Source organism: Anopheles funestus, chromosome 3RL (assembly GCF_943734845.2).
Source record: "Anopheles funestus chromosome 3RL, idAnoFuneDA-416_04, whole genome shotgun sequence".
NCBI classification, from domain to species: Eukaryota; Metazoa; Arthropoda; class Insecta; order Diptera; family Culicidae; genus Anopheles; species Anopheles funestus.
Window position 1 is genome coordinate 62,344,416 of NC_064599.1, and position 17,172 is coordinate 62,361,587.

At 42.9% G+C, this 17,172-nt stretch overlaps 1 protein-coding gene across 4 annotated transcripts; it reads left to right on the forward strand.

Moving 5' to 3' along the window:
* Positions 1–477: 477 nt before the first annotated feature.
* LOC125767312 (uncharacterized) lies at positions 478–17,090 on the forward strand. Of its 4 annotated transcripts, none has more exons than XM_049433763.1 (10): positions 478–585; positions 5,207–7,775; positions 10,051–10,202; positions 11,461–12,193; positions 12,253–12,490; positions 12,571–12,736; positions 12,804–12,947; positions 13,019–13,118; positions 14,949–15,092; positions 15,434–17,090. In XM_049433763.1, the coding sequence occupies exons 2-10, from the start codon at positions 5,446–5,448 to the stop codon at positions 16,545–16,547; spliced, it is 5,121 nt and encodes a 1,706-aa protein (XP_049289720.1). In that variant the 5' UTR covers positions 478–585; positions 5,207–5,445; the 3' UTR covers positions 16,548–17,090. The 4 variants fall into 4 exon arrangements, with proteins under 4 accessions (XP_049289720.1, XP_049289721.1, XP_049289722.1 ...); XM_049433764.1 differs by having other exon boundaries at positions 493–585; positions 5,217–7,775; XM_049433765.1 differs by lacking the exons at positions 478–585; positions 14,949–15,092.
* Positions 17,091–17,172: the final 82 nt, after the last annotated feature.

Sequence of the window (17,172 nt, forward strand, 5' to 3'; positions counted from 1 at the left end):
GCTCAGCTACTCTTCATTGGTAATTCTACCCACAAACGACCGATCTTAACATATTGGCACACCCCTATAACCAAAGGCAAAACAAAACTCCTCCGCAAAACTTCACTAAACCACTTCAAACCTGACCCACGTCATGCCCTGAAGGGGGGGGAATGTAATGGAGCAGTGAAAACTTCACCACCCTTCTTTACCACACACCTACGCCCTCCATTTTGCGCACCACGAAGTCAAACATGGTTGAGAAAATCCGCAAACCCCGTGCGGACATGATTACGTTACGGCGCCTGGGAAAATGGGACGATGGAGGGAAAAAAAACAAACAGAGTCCGAGTCAGTGAGGATGGGTGAGATCCTTTTTGGAGAAATGTTGGAAATTAACCGATGGGACCCGGTGGGGTGGTTTTCAATGCGTACACACTTGCACTTGGTGGCCTTCGGAAGACCCGGCCCGGTACGAACACAGTCAGTCGGTAGTGACAGTCGACCGTCGGCGGATCTATCTTCCAACGGTCCCTGGTGGGAATATTCGATACATATGCTCTGTGCCGCATATTGCAGACTGCTCAGAAATTCTCTTCATTTCCGGTGGGATTATTGTGTCCCAGAAACGTGTGTGTGCGCGTGCTTGTGTTTAAAGTGTCAGAATGTGTATCTATTGTGATGAGTAGCAAATAATAAGACAAAATCTAATTGGGAAACGTGATCGTGTAAAACAATTTCCTAACCGAACTGATCGTAAGCAAATGTGACATATGCTTTTATTCCCAGTCTCGTGAAACGGATGCTTACAAATTTTTTTTTTTAATTTAATCTAAAGAAGAGAATATAAACAACCGAGACATACCGGTGACAATCGTCTGGTAGATGCTGTTTAGACATCCCATCCTGAACTCATTAAATTTTGAGAAGATATTCACCTTCTAGCACAAAAAACATACCGCTCTCATCGTGCAGTTTGTCCCATATTTCTACTGTACTACGAGCTGGCACGTGCCCAAAACCCATCCTACACCTTGTTCTGTCGTGCGATTTTGTGGGTTGATTTCTTTTTGCAGCTAATTATTACTGCCATTGCGTTAGGGTTTTAGATTGTGGTGAGAGGAAACAGTCGCTAACTTTTTTTACGATTTTATAAATACGACACAACTGTAGAACAAGTGTGAACCGGTAACCGTACATAAACGTTTGGTAAATTATGTTACGAACGATTCATTTATGCCGCACCATGCGTCTCCATTGAAGAATGATTTTTTGTGATAGTTTTGATACGTTTTTCCTGTCTTCATTTGGAAGGTAATTAAATGTGTCGTAAAAAATTCTCACAACCATTACAACATCGCTCAACTGGTGAGTGTAACATGCGGTAAAATATCTTACGAATCGTTCACTTATGCCGCACCATGCGTCTCCATTGAAGATTGAATTTTTGTGTGATAGTTTAATGGGTGTTTACTTCCTTAATTTGAATGGTAATTAAATGTGTCATAAAAAATCTTCCCAACTATTACAACATCACTCAACTGGCGAGAGTAAGGTGCGGTGAAATATTTTATGAATCGTTCACTTATTCAGCACCGTGCGTCTCCATTGCACATATAAATTTTGTGTAATAATTTTGATGCCTTTTCCTTCCTTAATTTGAAGGATATTTAAATGTGTCACAAAAAATCTCACAATCATTACAACATCATTCAACGGGTGAGAGTAACGTGCGGTAAAATATTTTACGAATCGTACACTTGTGCAGCACCATGCGTCTCCATTGAATGTATAATTTTTTGTGTGATATTTTTTTACTATTTACTTTCTTAATGTGAACGGTAATTAAATGAATCAAAAAACATTATCCGAACCATTACAACATCATTCTGTTCTGAAGTGAGCAACACGATCTTCTTGAGAGGGAAATATTACCATTGCACAATGCATTCCCTGTGCGATGGATACATCTTTTCTTTACAAAACTCCATCCTGTTGTTATTGTTCCTGTCGTAATGACGAGAGAGAGTGCTGGTCTTCAAACTCAAAAAAGAAAAACAAAAATCATCAGCTACGTTTCGTTCGCTTAAGCACAGTAAAATAAAAAAAAAACTGAAGATGATGAGTGACTGACCGGTCGGGTAGGTTCGAAGATGATTCATTTGACAATCGGTACTTTACGTGACGGGCGTCAACGGGACGATGTTTGTGTCCGCTGAGTGCAACTAGGCCGTTCCCATGATCGGTCCGAATGGTCCTGATCAATTGCTTTTCCACCACCGGCAAAAAAGGTACTGGGTCGGTCAGCAGGGTAGAAACCTGTACCGAAAATCCGTGCGAGCTATGTTTAGACGCACTAATTTTGTAACTGCACCACCGGTTTGAAGTGTTCTGCTGCGCTATCTGAGATTCGGCCCATTGCAAACTACGGACCATCGTAACGGTGCTCTCCTGAGACGTGTGCTATTTTCACTCGTATCTTGCGTAGGGATCTTAGGGTTTTAGTGTTTTCGACTAAGCGGACCTTGCGTAAAAATGATTTTAAGATGTAAGATTTTAAAAGAAGATACAGAAAGGAATTTTATTTTCATTTGTATTATTATATTGGATACTTGGAACTGTAAAAGAAGGTTAGAGAACGATACAAAAGTCGACTTTGAATCGACTTAATCGACTTAATCGAATGTGTTTTTCATTTAGCCTTAGGAAATTTCCAAGTTTTTAGATTTTTTTAATTTTATTATTTCTATTCTTTTTTTTATTTAAAGCATTATTTGAGTGAAAAAAAACTTATTTCAACGAATTGGCATTAAAATAAATCAATTTAATTTTTTTTGCTAAATTACCCAAAAAAAAGTTAAGGCTATAGCCTTAAGAAATTTTCAAGTTTTTTAAGATTTTTTTAAATTTTTGTTGTTTTTTATTATTATTTTTATTTAAAGTATTATTTGAATGAAAAAAAAACTTATTTCAATCAACTCACATTAAAATAAATCAATTTATAAAATTTTGCAAAATTTCTCAAAAAAGCGAAGGTTATAGCCTTAGAAAATTTTCAGGTTTTAATTTTTTTAATTTTTTTTTCTTATTTAAATGTTGTTAATGTTGTTAATGTAAACAACAAACTGTATTCAAGGTTTGAAAAAATATATCTGACGGTTGGGTTTTGTGCACGTTACCCAACTTATTAAAAATAAATCATCAAATCCACCACCATGGAAAGGAGCCATGTTTCGCACTGTTTGCTTAGTGGTAACGATTTCCTGCTTCGATTGTTGATTGATGCGAGCGGTGAGCAAATAAAAGTGCGACTATCGACTCGTATGCCAATCATTTCTACCCAAACAACAGCAACGCCAGACCGACGTGTCTAAAAACCGCTCGATCGGTGGTCTTTTTGGTGGATCTTCTAGTGATAGGACTAAATTTAGTTTTTTTCCCTCTCCGAATCTAAACCCATCAAACCGGTGGCAATACGATAAACAAACGATTCAATTCGGAAACTAGAGAACGGTATTTCATGTTCCCCTCCCCGTGTAACCACCGTTCCTGTCGTACCCATTCATTCGCACATCTCAATGGGAGATAGAACGTTAGTTTTTTTAGTATGTTTATTGCCACAGGCATGTTGTTTTTTTCTTGTTTTTCTTTCCTATTGGTAGCTTACCCGACCACAAATAGGTTGGGGTTAAAAAGTAAATAAACACGCGAACGCAAGATTCCCATGGTTTATCGCCATCGACAGGCCCAATTTCGCGAGATCTTGTTCCGGATAAACGATGCGTTACACGGCGTGCTTGATACCGTCGGAAGTAAGCCACCGGTTGCATGAGGTGGATGTCCTTGCGAACCTGCGAGGGAAATCCGTTTCCTTTCACCCGCAGAAACACCCGTTTCAAGCTTGTACCCTGGAAGTTGGGTGGCAATCTGCATCGGGGGCAAGGCAAACCATAGTACAAAAACATGTAATGATTTAATTAAACACGTATAAGCGCTCACACTGAAGTACTCGGGCGATTGTCAAGGATTTTTCGCTTGAAAGTGAGCGGTGATGTGATGACAGCGAGCGAAGGACAAGGCTATTTTAGAAAACCCTCCGATACTGTTAATCCCCTAAGCAGATTAAACGTCGTTAGAAAATTGGTTCAAGGGTAGCCGCTTACCAAAGTATCCGGAGTTGCAAACGCAACCGAATCGCAATGGAGACGCATGGTCGCTCACTATACTGAACTGGCTGCGCACTGTGGATTACGATCTTACTTTCATCATATTCAAAAGCACTCGCAAGTAGAGCAAAAAAAAGGTAGAGGACCCATTCAATAGGGGTTTCATTTAGTAAGATCGTTTGTTATTGTTGCATTACATTGTAGTACGTTGTTAATTGTTTACATTTACGCATCTTTCGGAACGTAAACAAGCATGAAAGCCATTTTGTACATGTACATCAAATGCTACAAGTGCAAACAAAACTCATCCTTTTAACGTTATTTAAACAGGAAAATAATTTCAAAACCATTTGTTTGACGTGACACAGGGCACCTCCTCTGCAATATTTCTAAACGTCTCTGTATGCATGCTTCCATTTCTTTTATGTTTGTGTGTGTGTGTGTTTTATTTGTGGACTGTCCATTTGAACTGTCCATTAATGAGCCCTCTTACCACAAAAAACCAAATCCTATCACGCGTGACGTTCCATACACTAATGACCGATGAAAACCGATCTCACTTCACATCGGCGACTTAAAGAGATTAGGTTCGTTATTTATCTTCCGGGAAGCACAAAACAACCACCGTCAATTTTACGCTGACGGATTGATTCACCAAAATGCGGAGGATTGATCTTTCCTGCCCAGCTCGTTTTTGAATGTAAGCGTGCTGTTGAAGGGCGGTTGACAGGAGAAGGATTAAAGATGCGGTGCCTGTACTACGCAATGGAGACGCATGGTTACTCATGAATGACAGAAGCTTAAGAAGCGAAAAAAAATAACGAAAGAGAAGTGAGTACGCTTCACATATTGCTTCTCGTAGCATCTAGCACAAGCTGTGGACATTGTTGCGTCAGTAAGAAAATGAGCAAAAATAAGCAATAAAACATGTGAAAGATAGAAAAAAGCACGCAGCTAAAAAAAAGAAAAACTTTGGATTTTCCCATCGTTGTGCGTGACGTGCTGGTTTTGTCGCACATATACTCAGATGAAGTAATGAAATGACGTTCGTACGACGGTAGTATCTTTCAGTTTCTGTTAAAGTTTTCCGGTGTCAGTCGCACGCGCTATTGCAGAAAGGAAGGTGATCGTGAGTGTTGAAGGATTTCACAGTGCGAAAAGAATTTTACCGGAAAAGACATACTTCCAATAATAGTGAATGATTGGGCAGAGCAAAAAAAGAAAAACACTGAAAAGAAGTACATTTAGTTAGAAAGTTGAAAAGAAGTTTTGGTGTTGTGAAAACCCAACACAATCGACAATGTTTAGCTTCTTCAAACGTTCAAAGTCACAGAAAGGAAAACAAAAACACGACAAACTGCAACTGCCGCCGGAATCGAACCGACAAATCGGGGAGGAGCGTGACCACGAGGGGTGTTCGGTAAAAACTGCTACCGAAGACGTGCGGCCGCCCGCCGAGCCGTGTGCGAAGGTTGCGTCTGATGCGTACGCAAGCGCAAATGTGTTGCAGACGGGTTGCGTCCAACCCGGTGGTAACCGTACGCCAAGAAGTCATGCTGGCGACGAGGAAAACCAACCTAAAAATAGCTCGATTCAACCACCAATACCAGCATCCGTGCTGCTGACGATGGGAAGCGGAATTTTGGCACCCTTGGTTTCACGGGAAGGAACCGTGGGGCAACGACAATTGTTGCCCTCCGGGTGGCCGAATGGACGGGGGGAGCGGATGGAGCCGGGGTATGAAAACCTTTCGCGCGCACCAACGGGCACGATCAGCATCGATGTCAGTTCGAGTGGTCCTACGTACCAGAACGGTTCGGACGCGAACGATCCGACCGACGATCAGCAGCGAAACGAATCCGCCCAGCAGGCGATCGCCGGACGTTACGACGCTAGTCGCGAATCTTCGAGCAGCCCGATCGATGATAGTACGGGCCGGGCACGGGAAACGCAGCCCAACGCGACCAGTTCGAATCCGTACGCGCCACCGAGTGAAAGTGCAATGGCGAAAGGGAAAAATCGACGCCGTTATCAGCAACCGCAGCAGCAACAGCAGCAACAACATCAACAACACATCAAACCACAGCATCAGCATGCGCTCAAGCTGTCCCTGCCGAAAGATGATTCCAGCGGAGGTCAGGATACGTCCCAAGGCAAGACACACCTGTCAAACCGTACCAACACGATCAGCATCGTTACCGTCGAACCGACAGCGGTACCGATCAAGGTTATAGAGACGATCGCGGAGCGGCGACAGGGAAGTGGGGAAGTTGGACCGAACCTACCGAACAGTGACGTCACCATAGCCGATGGTGACAAACCAACCCGAACAGTCGAATCTCTAGCCAAGACACACACCAATGACGGTGTAAGCGTGGCGCTAGTATCGCCGAACGCATGCGCACCGGATGCGACAACCGGCACGAACACTACTACACTACCTAACGGTGACAACGTCAGCGCGGTACAGCAGTTATTAAATATCAAAAATGTTTCGCCCACTACCGAGAGCGATCGTCACACACACCACGATCGGGAGCAACCGTCTGCCGGGATACAGTGTACAACCGCACCGGTTGTGCCGGTGTGTGTCGATCGTGCCCTGAGTCCGTCGGAATCGACGATCCTGTCCGCCAGTAGTACACCGGTCGCGAACCGCAACATATCGAAGGCGACGGATGCCGCCAGCAGCGAGCAAACAGTAGCGCTAGTGTCAGAGCAAACTTGTACCATCCAGGAAATGGGCCAACAGCCAAGCCGTGCCGGTACCGAACAACGAACCCAACCGATAGGGAGGTCCAAGTCGACGTCACCACCATTGCCGCCACCGCGCAACCAACGATCCGCTTCCGTGCTTCCGGTGCTTGATCTAGAGTCGGCAGCACATCGCGGTGGTACGACAACCGTCGTCATCGTGCAGGATGCTGCTGGGGACGATACTAGCGACGATCGGGATGTCTTCTACGAGGCAAAGGAAACACTCTCACCGGTACTGTCCGGTACGGGTCGGCCGGTTGCTGAAGATAGCCGACGAACCGACAGTACCGGAACGCCGGAACCGATCCGAGCTAGTCTGGTGCTTAAGCTCACCGAACCGGACATCCGGAACCAATGTCAGCGGGAAAGTCCGCAAAAGAAGCAGGTCAGCTTCAAGCTAACGCAGAACGGTAGTGACGATGTGGAGGTGACCAGTGTCGACAGTAGTGACGTGGACAGTGACAGTGAGGAACGACCAGAACAGGTGATGCGGAGTGCATCACCATCAGACACACGCTCATACAGTGGCAATCGTACTGCATTTAGTGAGAGTAATAACAGCAACCCCGTGTCACCGTACGGTGTCTGTGCGTATGGCGATGAATCGGGCAATAATTATATCAAGTTTCAATACGATCACAGTGCGTCGGAAGAAGCGAAACCGGAGAAACTCACCACCGGTGTCGATGCCTCGGATGGTGAGTCGGAGAAGGTGCAACACCTGCAGGACGGTGGGCAGCAGGGTGTTCTGATCGAGGACAGTGTTGCCAGCCTGCCGGATGTGGTGCAGCCGTCCAATATTGAACCGCTCGGGTTCTCTACCGTTCTACCACCGACCTCCTTCAGCACCGTTGAGAAGATCAACAGTGAAATGTAAATATCCTTCCATTGTAATTCCTTGTGTTTTTTTTCGATGTGTTTGGTTTATTTTTTTTTTAAGATTAATGTAAAATTGTGGCGTTTTTATCCTGACACACGTCGGTGTGATGCACGATCGTTAAACATAATGGCGCACAAACAGATCAGTGTTCCAATGACGCGATTCTAACAGAATTCACCAAGAAGTAAATATTTATCACAATGTGTCGCGAGTGAATTGCAAATTTCGGAGACCGTAGGCCATCTGTAAAGAATTGTTTTTTTTGTTCGCCCCGTTCCTTTACTGGCAGCAATTGTTTGCGTTTAGTGCGCGCGTACTTTTGCGACGCAGCTGGTTTAACGTATTTGGTTCATAGGGTATATCCCACAGATGGTGGGTGCCTTGCTGGGTATAGTCAGTCACCGTGTTTTTTTCTTTTTAACTTTGCATCAGTTGGACAGCGTGAGATTAAGAAATTGATTAATTTACAGCACCGGAAGTGACAGAATAAGGCTGTCGGGTCATTGATTGTGGAAACAAAATGGAAAATTAGTTTTATGGTTGATCCTCAGTAATGAAGGGAAAATTTGCAAAACAAACACTACACGGAATTTTCTTATTTTGCATTGATTTTCGTTCTATTTTCTTCTTTATTGTCTCTTTCATAACTTTGTTTTTAATTTGTGTTGTTTCCTTTTCATTCCTTTTCGATACTTTTGTTTTTATCGTTCGTTTCATTTTTTATATCTTTTGTTCCTTTCATTATTTTCGTTTCTATCTTATTCTTCTTCCTTTTCTTCATTTTTCTATTAGTTCTTTTTTGTTTCTTTCGTTACTTTTGTAAATTTTAATTCTTTTAGTTTTGTTTTTATATTGACCGTATTTGTTGCAAAATTCAAAACAAGTTTCCAACCATTCTGCCCGTCGCTAGTTCCCAGGTGATAAAAACAGTAACGAAAATTGTTTATATCTCCGTTTTGTACTTTTCTCACACTTTTTGTACAATGTGGCGAAAACCAGAAAAACAAAAATCTGACTTATTTCCGGCACATTGCTTCTTGTTCGATTGACGTCAGTTGAAGCGTGGGACCCTTTCTATCAGCACATTCATACTGTTCCGAGCGGGATGTCTGCTGTGCACTTTCAGGCCAGCTGTCGATCCTCGGCAAATGAGTCATAACGCTTAATTAGTAACACGATCGAGCTACTCCCAATTATTACTAAAAAACCCCAATTCATTACAACATACGAAAGCATATCCATTATAGCATATCCATAAAAACTCTTAGTGTGCAGCTATAATTAATCATAACAAAATGTACAACATATCTAGCGCACTAATTGAAGAGGGTGCTTGTTTTAAAGAACTCATAACCTACAAAATGGTGTTTACTTACCAGCGCACTGTGACCTATTTATCGAAATGCGCAGAAAATAAACCGTTGATGCATTTCTGACACGCTTCCATCACCTACAAAAACCCCGTTCTTTGTACTGAAGCTGTTTCGATGGAAGTGGTCGACCGATAAAAATTAAAATGTTAAACCCCCCATTTTACAAGTAGTTACGGTGATCACTTCCTGCAGCTGAAAGGGACCCAAATCACATCATCCACCGTACCGTAGGCCTTCGGCGAACTTTGAAGAGTCGGACACTAAAAATAACCCGACCCTACCTTCAGCTGGTTCATAAGTGGATCGCAAGGTAAGCGAACGTACGCAGTGTGTAAGCTCACTTTGAAACAACTTCTTCCTGAGTTTATAAGTGACAGCACTTAAGAAAGAATCTGGCGGTATTTTTTTGTACTACCATCGGATACTAACCAGGCGACACGGTGCCGTCAAACTGTCTACCAAAGTAAGGATCATCATCATCATTGGCTAGCTCCTCAACCTGCACTTAACGGGGGTGTTATCCGAGCCGATATCCTCGAACGCTAGTGAATGAAATGGTGAATGAAATTTATCGAAATATTTTAATCGACACGGTTGTAAAGAGGATGGTGTTGTACGAGAGTATGTAAAAGTGAAAGATGAGCTGTTGCTTTTGTTGATACAGTCGGCACATAATTTCACCACGCTGAGCGTGTATCGATTTATTTTCATTTGGCAAACATTCCTGTACATGATCCGCAGTCGGTGATCAATCACAGTCGGTGAGATCAAACAAGCGCGCGTGAAGTTGATTTAATACTTCGATAGGAATTGATGTTTTAAGTAAGAGTTCTATCTTTACTATATGTAATGTTTACTAACAGTACAACATTCTTCGTTTCTATCACTATTTTAGGAAGGATCTGGTCAATCAGGAATCCCGGTACAGCGCCAAACTTGAGGAAGCCGAAAAGCGGGTCAAGGAAGCGAACGTTAAGGTCTACGAACTGCAGCAGAAGCTCGATGCTGTCGAGCGAGATGCGCTGCTCAAGGAGTACAACGTGGAGCGTAAGTTTTGAGATAAAAAATGTTACACTATACAAAAACCATTGAGACATTCACCTGACAGCAGTTTGAAAACCGTGGAGAAATGGCCGACAAATTCAAATTGATGAGCAAACGCGTGCGATGATGCTGTCACGCATAAATATATAAAAGTCGTGGGAAGCGTGGGAAGATGTACGAACTATATTCTCCACATACACACAAAAATGTACAACTGTCGCTACGGCTAACCATAAACCCGAGACAGATGTCAAACGTGTCCCGCTATTTACTTAGGCTCGGAATCGGAAGACGGAAATTGTTTGGGATATACCATTTACCGAACGATACGTTACGCTTGGTCGTGTTTATTGACCAAGACCTCTCCAACAACAACGCAAAAAAAAACAACATTCAGATCTATTAAAGCGGTTGAATGATTTTACTAGCCGATCGCGCGTCATCACACCCAGAGTTGGTGCGACGGCGAACACACCGAAGCGTGGATGCGTTATTTTCGAATGCGCATGATGCCGCTTTTCCGACGCTAAATGATGGACGACAGGACAGACAAAGACGAACAACATTATCACCGAAAGAGCTGCCACACATTGCTATTTTGGGGCGAAATAAACACAGCCACACGAGTGAGAAGGTACACCGCCAGAAGAACCACTAACAAAGACTTCCTGCTGACCTTGTGGGGTTGGAAAAGATTCTCGTAAGGGGTTTTTTCCCTCTTCTTGCTACTGGTAGTTCTTCCACTAAATTAAGGATGACAGACAAGAACGAATGAAGGTGGGAATGGAACACTATTAGCGGATCGTTGTCAACGGTACAGGTTCATGACCCGTACAGTTCTGATTGGATTCCCACAGAAGAAAATTTACATGTACAGCTGCAGAGTTTTAGCGTCGTGGTTTAGATCACTGCCAAATTGATGTTGATCTTCAATAGTTGATCAAACGCGCAGAAAGTAATTACTACCAAAACGTAGTATTGTTGGAATTGCTATTCTCCTGATCGTCACAAGTCACAAAAACCTGAGGAACTTTGTACAACTCACAAAGTAGCCTAAGAAATTATTGAATTGAAAAAAATCAGTAGCGTGTCATATATCAGTAGGCCTAGACACAATTGTTTCGCCTTAACTATTCACCATCAAGGATGGGTTCCAGCAATTCTAAAGCTATTAAAAATTTCACTAAAGAAGGTATTCTTATTAAATCTTCGCCAAGCAGAAGTATCTCACATCTCTTTCTCCTTTTCCTTCACAAACCAGGTTTGCAGGCGGAATTGGTTGCCGCCCTGAAGGAATGCGATGGAATACGGGCACGGCTAACGACGCAACAGACCGAGATGGAAACGATAAGACTGAAGGCCTCCGATCGGGAGGATGAACTAAATCTCAAGTATCAAAATTTGGAAATAGAACATTTGGAGCTAACCGAAAAGCTGGCGGAGGTACGTAAGCTAGCGCACGACCTAAACAGCCAGCTGATCGATGCCAAATCCGAGGTGGACCGGCTAAAGGAGGAACGCCAGAAGCTGCTGGACGAGCGCACCGAGGAGCAGAAGGTAATGCGCGAAGCGCTCGAGGAATCGGTACGCGAGCGGGCCCAGGTGGAGGCGAAATGGCGGCAAAGCTTCGAACAGTTGCGCGACGTGAACAATGCGCGCGAGGAAGATCTGATGAAGGACTGTGAGTTTACGATTCGCAACATGCAGAAAACGTGCAAGGAAAAGATGGAAACGGTCGAGAAGGAGCGTAAACATGCGCTGGAACAGGTGAGCCGGCTGGAGGAGTTGACCCGCAAACGAACGGACGAGGTGCGCCACTTGAAGACGTACGAAGCGGAGGTGGAACAGCTGCGTGGACTTACCTACGATCAGAAGGAGTCACTCGTCAGCATGACGCGACAGGTGGAAAGTTTGAAAGCGGAGCTGGAAACGGCATACAATAAGCTGGAAGAGGAGATGGTTAAGGTGCAGCAGATTAAGAACCGGTGTGAATAGTAAGTAGCATGAAGGAAGCTATCACCGCGGTAGTAAAACGGCCTCATTTCCATTCCAGTCAACTGTGTGAAAAGGAGCGAGAAGCACTGAATCGGATAGAGATTGCGCGGGGCGAAATAGCGATGCAATGGGAAGATCGGCTACTGCACGAGATGAACCGGCTGAAGGTGGAGCTGGAACAAACGCACATGGAGGAACGTACCTCTGCCATCGAGAAGCTTCGACGCGAAGCACTGGCAGAAACGGAAGCCATGAGCCATCGGTTTAACGAGCGTGAAAAGCAACTCAAAACTGAGGTAAATGAATGTGGAGCACATACATGGGCACCTGCTTAAGATCTTCGTCTAAACTTGATCTTTCTGAAACCTTTCACTAGATCGAATCACTGAAAGCGAAGCTAGAGCAGCAGAAGAAGTCAATGGCGAATGCACAATCTGATGCTGACCAAAAGCTACTCCAGTCTCGTATGTACGTAGAACGTGCCGAGCGAGAACATGAGCGTAAACTGGCTAAGGAAATATCCGCGAAGGATGAAATTATTGGTAGGTTAAGACAACAGTTTCGTTATGCCTCTACTTTCTCCACTTTGAATATCGCTTATACTTCCAGAAACCCTCAAGCTACAGTTTGAACAGAGCAAGAAAGAATTGGAGGAGCACTTCAGTGATAGAATTCAGCAGGTACAGGAAGAATTCGCTCGTGAGATATCCGACACGACAGAGCTGATGAAAACAGCACACAAAAAGGAGCTAGGTATTGCTTCTCTTCGCATCCAAATCTTCATTGTCCATGACGACTCTTCATGATGTTTTGCACATTTTTAGAAACACAATGGAAAGCACTCATCGCAGAGAAGGAAGAGGCACTGCATCAGATGGATGGTCGAAACAGAAACAGACTTGAAGATGCTGAGAACAAAATCAGGTAAGCAGATGGTCCCCAAATCTTCCGACATTCCGACTCCAACTCCTTGCGTTCTTTTTGTGTGTTGTGATCGTGTGTTTGTTTTGTTACCCAATAGATGTCGCTTTTGTAGTATCTGATCGCCCTTTGCTTTATACTGCTCCATCAAACAACAACACCACACACGTGACTGTGGGCTGATAAAATTGTTTAAATATTATCGTCCTTTCTTATTAACCACATTTTTTTTAACAAAAACAACAATCATAAACATTTACTTAATCATTTTTTTTAGAAAAAAAAACTGTACATATTTTAATCATCGTTGATTACCGAAAAAAAATAGCAAAAATACGATCATTTTCTTCCGAGCAGCATTCCCTTGCGGCGGTTTCGAAGGAAGATGACATGGCTTTACAATAACAAACAAAAAATGAGAGAAAATAGAAATTAGATATGTTTCTTTGGATGTTTCTTTTTAATTTTCGTATCATAACTTTTGTGTTCATTCTCATACTGTAATGAATTGGTTGTTTTTTTCTGGTACAAATCGTATCCCTTATCTTCTTATCCTTACCAACTGTTCACGATGTCACAGTTTCCTCCGTGTTATCTCGTGACTTGGTTCCTGATGTGTGCAACTTATCTTATCTTTCCCACTGCACTTCATCATTGTGATAATGTATTTGTTTCTATTTTCTCTCTTTCTTTTCTTTCTATTTTTTTATTTTCCGCATTTCTTCTTGCCCTCTTTCCAAACTGCTGTACGTTTCGTTCTTTTTTCGGTAATAAACGATGTCTAAAATGCGTACAAAACTTTTATATTTCTACCCCACAAAAATTCTTTGCTCCGTAACTGATTAGTGCTGCTAATGGTTCGTACCAACATGTCGCAGAAAAGCAGGAGCAAATGCACATTGCCGCACGCAATCCACTGATACAGCTAATTCTACTGCTTGTGCAATTGGTGAAAGGAGCGTATCCGTTGTTACCTTCGATGGTATTCTATCAGCAGACACATTCCTTACCGTTGGCATCGGCTGTGCTATTGCTTACATTTGGGCTAATCATCTACTGTCAGCTACGAATGATTGCTCACCATTAAAATATTTGTTTGAGATGCTAGTTCAGCTGCAAGAGCGCTCAGGCTACTGCATCATCAGAAGGACAACGAAAACCAAGCAAATTATCCTTTTTGCAGTTATGAAATATTTGAATTGCCAAACAATGTTTTATCCTTCCAAAACTGCACACACTCTATTGGCATTTATCTGCACACCTTCAACCACATCGGTTGTATTTTACACACCAACTTTCCATACGTTTGCCTTTGTTCTCTACACTGCCTTGTTATTGAATTAGCATTTACCTATCTGTTTGTGAGTCTCTGTTTATGAATTGTTGATATCGTTGCGCTGCGTAAAGTATAAACGCAAATGCGGCTGTTAAAGTGTGAAACCATTTACCAATAAATAATCGAACTTGGAAACTTTACTGATACGACTGAATGTTATCAGACCGAATGTTCATACTTCAGGCCCTATTTAGCCAATGCATCGACATGATATTCTACGTCCATTGCCATTCTATTGCATCCGTAATTAATAGCGTTCATCTATTTTCTATATACATTCTTTTTTATCTAAACAACCAATCAAACACCAATCCTTGTATTTCGCACCCTATCGCATCTTCTTAACGGTTTTCGAACAATTAAAACAAAACAATTACCCAACCATGACTTTGGTCTCTGTTTGTTCGTTTCCGTTTTTTTCAAAAACTTGCCACCCGTCTGTCCTTCATTCACTATCGAAATCCAAAACCGTCTCGAAACCCAATCCATCCCAACAGAGAACTCACGACCAGCCATCGGCGGCAGTTAAAGGATCTGCAGGAAGAGCATAGCTTCGTCGCGCAAAGTCTGGAATCGCGGGACACGAAGAACGCGCAAGAAATTCAAACGCTCCATAAAAAGTGCCGCTGCCTAACGAGTCTGTAAGTTGTTTGCCAGTAGTGGTTGTCGTACATTATGTTTTAGTTTTCGGACTCATTACTTGTTTCATATAATTTAAAGAGAAACCGTTCATAAGTCATTGTATGTGTACATAGTATCATATACTTACATTTCATACGCTATTTTCGTACCATTCACATTTGTTTCACGTATTCTTCCTGCACGGCTCATGAAACACTTGTCTTACACATCTTACACAGAGTTCCGTTACACGATGACTTCTACGTTGATTTGTATGGTGAAGATATAGTGCCAACAGCAGTTACTCCAATACATTGTCTTTTACATTAACCTTTCTATGTACATCTATTTTCCTATTCAGTTTCGAAGAGATGCGTCTACGCTACGAACGGCGAGAGTCACGCATGGAGGACTTGCAGCAGATCGAAGAATTGAAGATCGTGATCGAATCACAGGAGCGTGATCTACGGCAGCTAACCGAAACGCTACGAGAGATGCAAATGCAACAGATGCAGCACGATCAGCATCCACCACAAACACCAAGACGGTCGAAACCAAATCGAGGCAGGCAACAAAAGCAACAGCCGAATCCACAGCAGCAGACAGGTAATAAGCAACAACAACAGCAGCAGCTTCAAACTAATAAACATCAGCAGAAAAAGGGTCGTCCACAAATTTCTCCAATCCAACCGGAACAGAACGATCAAACACCAGTAGTAGAGGAACACCGAGAAGATGATGAGATTGAGTACGCGGATCCATCGTCAGACGTACCCGAGGTGGTCATTGTCCCATCCTCACAAGTGATACCACCACCCATGGTACACCGGACACAGTGTGAAGTAATTTACGAGGAAAATGAAGCCGATATTTTGCGCGAAGAAGAGGAAGCGGCACAAATGGTCGAACAGGAAGAAAGCGTTGAACCAACTGTGGAGCAATCGAACGTGGAGAGCGTCGAAGAGATCACGGAAGAGGAAGAACAGGAAGGAATGGTAACGGTGGTGGATGTACCCGAGTCTGCGATTCAAACCGAAGATCGCGTGATACATTCGACAACTCCGACAATTATTGAAGAAATGGATATTGACGACGCCGAGCAAGTCTGCGTACAAATGCCGGAAGGCATGTCGAACGAATTCGTCAAGTCGATAACTGTTGTATCAATCGAAAACGTAACCGAACCAAACGTCCAACGTCCGCGAGCATCTTCAACACCAAGAATTGTCATCACCGATGGTGTGGAGAAGGATAGCACTGGGCAGAATCTTGAAAGCACGGTGGTGGAAATATCTGAAGATGCTTCGCCGGTTGCCATTGAATTACCGCCTGTCTTTGCCAAACCATACCCAGCTACCACGGATACAGCAACCGAGAGCGTTGGAGACAGTGCACAGATGGGTCCATCTGCTCCGGAGGTATCTGTAGCCCATCTACCGGAAGGAAGCACAGCTGAAGGCCAACCCGTAGACTAGTTGGAGATTATTGGATCATAATCGTTTACAATGTTCCCTATGTACGGTTCCGTACACTTTATCTCTAGTTCCATGCGGAAATGTATTATCTTTTTGATGATTGTGAACATATCTTACTTGTTGTTAGCTGGCAGCATAAGAAACACTCCATAATTATTTTGTTCGGATCGGATGGACACAGTTGTGTAAAGTCCCTTTTTGCTCTAACTACAAGTTGTTCGTTTAGCAAGAAAATGGGCTCCACGGGTCCAGTCCGATTCGACACCCTGGTGGTAGTATAACAACGGGGAAGATATCGCTATTGATATCTTCTTCCGTTTGACCTTAGCTCGACCCATGCAAACCACTATTAGTTATTTGCCTAGTTATTATTATCTTATTTTTAATTTCTCCGATTAATTTGCTCTTTCCGGTACTGTACATATAGATATTTACTTCTCTGCAAATTTTAATGTCTCCTTTGGGACTGTCCAGGGCAAGGTCGGATCAACGTAATAGATTTAGCAGTAATAAACGAAAAGTTCAAATAAATTAATGAAATAATTTGGTAGTTTGTTATTTTCGCATGTTGTTCGAAATTATGGTTAAGAAGTGATATTTACCCTTTTAAGATTTTTTTAATTAT